Below are 6,000 nucleotides of genomic sequence, written 5' to 3' on the forward strand. Positions count from 1 at the left end.
ACGAAGAGACTTCTGCTAGCTTCAAACTTTTTTCCTGCAGCTTTCTCATCTCTCTCAGCCTTCATAGAATTGCAGAGAGTTGGGTTTTGCTCTGGATTAGGCTTTGGCTTAAGGGAAGGTTGTGATTGGTTTGATCTTCTATCCAGACCACTAAAACTTTCTCCATATCATCAATAAGGCTGTTTCGCTTTCTTACCATTTGTGTGTTCACTGGAGTAGCACTTTTAATTTCCTTCAAGAACTTTTCATTTGCATGCAGAGTTTGGCTAACTGGTGCAAGAGGCCTAGCTTTCAGCCTGTCTCAGCTTTTGACAAGCTTTCCTCACTAAGCCTAATCATTTTAATTTTAAGTGGGAGCCTTGTGACTCTTCCTTTCACTTGAACACTTAAAGGCCATTGTAGGGTTATTAATTGACCTAATTTTAATATAGTTGTGTCTCGGAATAGTGAGCCATGAGGAGAGGGAGAGAGGTGGGAACAGCCTATTGGTAGAGCAGTCAGAACACACACGACATTTACTGATCAAGTTCACTGTCTTATATGGGCACGGTTTGTGGTGCCCCAATCACAATAGTAATGTCAAGGATCAAGGATCACAGATCACAGGTCACAGGTCACAGGTCACCATAACAAATATAGAAAATGCAGTATCTGCAAGTGCAGTAAAGTGAAATGCAATGCAACGACGTATGCCTGTATAAAGAAAAAAAAGCAATGGAGGCAGTGAAGCAGTGTTCCAATTTACACTCTGATTTATGTCTTTGTTTCATGTACTTTAATTATTATTCATTCCTCCTTTCATCTTCGCTGCCCTGTACAGTTTCCTGACATCCTTCAACAGACAGCTTCCAAGATGGCTGGGACTTTGCCCCCGAAAGAATTCCTCCAGGCTGTCTTTGAATCTGTTCGGAACAGCAGTGAGGAGAGCCCCAGCTCTGACCGCAGCCCTGGTGAGTGTTTCTGGGAGTATCTGAGCCCGTGTCATGGCAGCAGTGTTTTGGCTAAGTCCCTGGCTTCAAGAGGACTCCTTGTCCAGGGGACTGGATGCAATGTTTGCAAAGTAGTAGAGCAGCAAAAATCCACAGGGCATGGAATTACATCTTTTTTTTTTTTTTTGGCTGTGTTGGGTCTTCATTGCCGCACGTGGGCTTTCTCTAGTTGAGGCAAGCAGGGGCTACTCTTCTTGTGGTGCACGGGCTTCTCATTGTCGTGGCTTCTCTTGCTTCAGAGCATGGGCTCTAGAGCGCAGGCTCAGTAGTTGTGGCGCACGGGGCTTAGTGGCTCCCGGGCATGTGGGATCTTCCGAGGCCAGGGATCGAACCCATGTCCCCTGCATTGGCAGGCGGATTCTTAACCACTGAGCCACCAGGGAAGCCAGAATTACATCTTTGTAAAGTGATTTGGAATCACATCTTGCACTCCTTACCCAGGCCAGTAGGTTTAATAGGTGAACATGTGCAACAAACATTTCGAAACAATTGATTTAAGGACCAAAATGGCTGTGTGGCTATGAATTGCTGTGCTGGGGCCAGGCTGACTGGATTTGGATCCCAGGGCTGCCACTTATGGGCTGTGTGACTTTGGGTAAGCTCTTTAACCTCTCTGTGCCTTGGGTTTTATCCTCCGTAAAATGGGGATAATGAAAATCCCTACCTCATTAGATTATCGTGAAGGTTGGTGGGTTTTAAACCTATGAACATGTACACAACAGTGCCTGGCACGTAGGAAATGCTCAGTAAGTATTAGATATGATTACAAGTATTATTGTGCACCTACTGAGTGCAGACTTGTGCCAGGCAGGAGGGGACAAAGTTAACCAGACCCAAGAATAATTGTAATAATAAAAGTAATCTGTGCTTACTTTCTTTCCTGCAACAAATAATTTTTGAGCACTGACTGTGTGAACAAAACAAAAACCTCTGCCCTCATAGAGCTTGCTTTCGGATGGGGTTGGGGGTAGCCAGACAATACATTACAGACATAAGTAAAGCACATAGTATGTTGTGTGATGAGTATCAAGAAGGAAAATAAAGCAAAGGACAGGAGTCAGGGAGTGTGGGATGTGGGGCTGTAATTTGAAAGGAGAACACAGTTAAGGAAGGGCTCACGAAGGTGACGTTTGAGGAAGGACCCAAGGCAGTGTGGGAGTGGGCCCAGTGGGTACCTGGAGTTAGAGTCTTCTGGCAGAAGGAGTGTGACAGGAGTGGGGGAGGAAGGAGGAATGATGGGCAGTGTGGCTGGAGTGGGGTCTTACCTCCTCGTAAAGGGGACCCGAAGGTGGGCTTTCATGGCGGCATCGAGCACGGAAATGTCATGATCGGACTGATGTTCACCTTGGGTCGTCGCCTCTCCGTGCATTGTCTCGTCCTCACCTCTGTCTATGGGGTGGGCAGTATGCTTTCGCCCATTGAACAAAGGAGAATGAGGTTTAGAGGGATTAAGAGATTTGGCCAAAGTCTCAGAGTTAGTCAATGGCAGCTCTTGGAATTGAACCCAAAGCAGGTGATGTTCACCACTAGCCCGTACGGTCCTCGCTGCCTAGCAGGGCGGTTGTCATATTGCTGTGCTCCTTCCCTCTGCCTGTGGCTACATGAAAGTAAGACTTTCTGCCCCTGGGGGAGGATGCGCTTAGCTCCAGTGCTTAACTGGAGTTTTCTTTAGTTGGTTCTGGGTATTAATTACTGCTGTGCTTATAGTCATTAATGGATTAGCAGAATTACTACTTGGTTTCATTTTAGTTAATTTTTGTGTGTGTTGGTTCATTCAACGAATATTTCCTGAATACCTACTATGTGTCAGGCCCTGTTCTAAGCCCCAGGAATACAGAGTGATAAGACCAAGTCCCTGCTGTACTTTTAAACCATTCTGTTCTCTAATTCTGTACTTTCACTGAATCCTGCTTTCATTGGAAAGTGGGGCAAAGGGGGTCTAGGAGAGATGGGTGTTTTGTCTCCTCCAAGTGGGTTGTGATAAAGATGTTTGAGGACCAGACATGTACCTTTGACCTGGTCCAGTTCTGCCTCTTGATTAGAGGCCAGTGAATTTCCATTTAAGATGCAGTGAAAGGGGCGTGGCCACAAGGCTTGGGAAATGCCCAGCCCCAGGTGGCGCTGGTGAGTCTATCGGCATCAGGGGTCGTCAGCTCCTAAGATAAGAAACCCAGGATTGCTCTTAAGGCAAAGGTTTTCTCTCAGGTTGGGCGCATCTGGGCCAGCGAAGACAATATCTCATTTGCGTGTTGCTGAGAAAGTGGTTTGACTAGGTATGGTTCCGCTTACTCAGGACTGATATGGATGGGTTTCTCTTGTTGCCAAGGAAAATGTAACAGACCCATTTCTCCTCTGTCCTGGGATGGGAAGGCCATAGCCTCCACCAAGATTTTTATGGAGAGCAAATCATCTTCCCTTTCCACACTTAGGTAGGAGCGCCCCTTCCTTATAATTCTGGAAGCCTTAACTCTGGGTTGCAAACTCAGATGCGTGGGGTGGCTATGGCAGGTAGCCCATATAATAAAAATGGCTAACACGTATTGAGTACTTACTGTATACCTGGCACTGTTCGAAGTGCTTTATAAATAATAACACATTGAGTCCTCGCAAAAATTCTATGAGGTATTTTTATATTCATTTTATAGACTAGGAATCTGAGACTAGGAATCTGAGGCACAGAGGGGTTACATAGCTTTGGATTTGCATCTAAAGCCAGAGCTGTTCACCACCACCTCCTATTGCCCTCAAGGCAATTAGCAGTCCAGTCATAATGATGCAGAGCTCCTACTGCGTGTGTGCTTGTGGCTTTGCAGAAAGTTGGCATTTCCATGATTTCGTTAGGAAGAGATGGCACAGGTGGGATTCAAACTGGTCCCTGAGTCCCTGAGCTCAGTTTCTACCCTACACTACTTCTCATGGATAAATCTGATTGGAGAACAACATTACTCATTTCAATCAAGAAACAGACTCACATTTCCAGAAATTCTCTTTCCTCTGTTCCTTCCCCATGTCGCCCATTCCTCAGGTTGCCATGGAGTCTCAGCTCCTTCCTCCAATGACATCATCAAGCTGGCCGAAGCCAACGCCTGCTGGGCCCCCGAGGGCCTGCTCTGCCTGGGGGAGGATGTGTTCCTCAGGAGCGTGGAGCTGCTGGGGGCCGTCAGGAGCTTCAGCCCAGCTCAGCTGAGGACCCTGAAGGAGAAGGCAGTACAGGTGAAGCCCATCTCAGGGAGGAAGCACTCACAGAGGGAAACCCAACACAGGGTCCCCGCCCTGCTGTGCACAGACCCCTCTCTTTCACTTTCACTTGGGTCATCTTGTTGAAATCTCACTGCATCAGTTCAGAGCCGTAGTTGTGACCACACCGGAGAGATTTCTAGCTCCTCCCTCTTAGGGCTCTAGCCGGGAATGAGTTGTGGCTTGGCATCTAAGGTAACGCTCAGTAAATCAAATTCCGTGGATGCTCTGGTGCCTCTGAGGTGGTTTCCAGGAATTGTGCCTTTTCTTTCTCCGCTCGGAGAACCCCATTGCTGCTTGCAGGAGGTTTTCTCAGAATCTGTTGCAAATTCACCTGAAAACAGTGCAGAAAGGAATAAAAAGAGGACTAGAAGTAATTTGCCATCTTTATAAAGATCACTTTGAGTGGCTTGTTTCAGCTGTTAGGATGGTTGTAGACTATATAGTTACCCTCGTGGGGTTAAGACATTAAATTCCTTAAAATGATAACTCTCTTTTTTTATATGAGTAATCCAAGTTTATTGTAGAAAAGTCAGAAAATAATAAAGAAGAAAATCAGTCATAATCTTTGACCCAGAGGTAAGCACTTGTTAATATTTTGGCATGTTCATTTGAAGCTTCCCAGACTTCTGTGTATGTGTGTAAACTATATTTATATATTTCATACATACGTATATATGCTACAAAATATAGCATCACAGTCACCTGCTATTCAATAGCTTGCTGTCCGCACCAACAGTGTATAGTGCATATTTTTATATATCAGAAATATAAATCTATATCAGTATTTTAAATAGCTATACAATACTTCACTTTATGGCTGGTTTTTATTTATTTAACCAGTCGGTAGACTTTTAGATTGTTTATTTTCTTAAGGCCTCAAGATGCATATTTATACATATTTCTTTGGCCACTTGTCTTATTATTTCCTTAGGCTAAATTCCCAGAGATGGAATTTCTGAGTCAAAGAGTATAAATATTTTAAAACCTTTTGATGCATGTAGCCAGATTCCCCTCTAAAAAGCGTGTACCGATTTACATTCTCAACACTAACAAATGAGGGTATCCTGTACCCCATATCTTTCCAATTCTTTTTACTCCTTGTCCATAAGCTCAATCAATTTAGTATTCTTTGATTGTTGTTAACATACATTTCTTTCATTATGCCCGAGACTGAACTTTTCCCATGTGTTGATTTCTTCTTTTGTGAATGTCCTGTTCATGTCTTTTGTCTATTAAAAACAATAATAGATGTAGTCATCGTTTTCTTCTTGGTTTACAAGAGAAGTTTACATATTAAAGAAATTGACCCTGTGTCTGTTTCAAATACTGTCAGTAATGGTCAGTCTAATCTGGCTTTTCTTTTCACCTGAAGGTTTGGGACGCGCCTTCGTACTGGAGAGAGTACCATCTCGCCTCCCTGGGGCGCATTGTTCTGGCTCTTACTGAAGGCGAGCTGCAGCAGCTGGATCTCAGCTCCATCGACACTGTGGCTTCCCTCAGCCAGCAGACAGAGTGGACCCCGGGGCAGGTAAGTACATGTTGCTGGATCTTTCAAATATTCTACTTCTGTCTTGATTTTGTGTATATTTTCCTTTACAGCCTAGAACATACTTAATAGTATTTATAATAGTAGCTTTAAAAACCTTTTCTGCTAATTCCATCATAATTGTCATTTCTTTTTCTTTTTCTTTCTTTTTTTTTTTTTTGTGGTACGTGGGCCTCTCACTGCTGTGGCCTCTCCCGTTGCGGAGCACAGGCTCCGGACGCGCAG

At 44.5% G+C, this 6,000-nt stretch overlaps 1 protein-coding gene across 4 annotated transcripts in view; it reads left to right on the plus strand.

Annotated features, from left to right (window-relative positions):
• LOC102990781 (otoancorin) overlaps positions 1-6,000 on the plus strand; it is a 48,442-nt gene that overhangs the window by 25,286 nt on the left and 17,156 nt on the right. For all 4 annotated transcript variants that reach the window (XM_055090763.1, XM_055090766.1, XM_055090764.1 and 1 more), the window contains 3 exons: positions 821-950; positions 4,015-4,202; positions 5,602-5,757. In XM_055090763.1, the coding sequence (XP_054946738.1) occupies positions 821-950; positions 4,015-4,202; positions 5,602-5,757 (474 nt within the window). The remainder of the gene's footprint in view (positions 1-820; positions 951-4,014; positions 4,203-5,601; positions 5,758-6,000) is intronic.

This window comes from Physeter macrocephalus, chromosome 14, assembly GCF_002837175.3.
Source record: "Physeter macrocephalus isolate SW-GA chromosome 14, ASM283717v5, whole genome shotgun sequence".
NCBI classification, from domain to species: Eukaryota; Metazoa; Chordata; class Mammalia; order Artiodactyla; family Physeteridae; genus Physeter; species Physeter macrocephalus.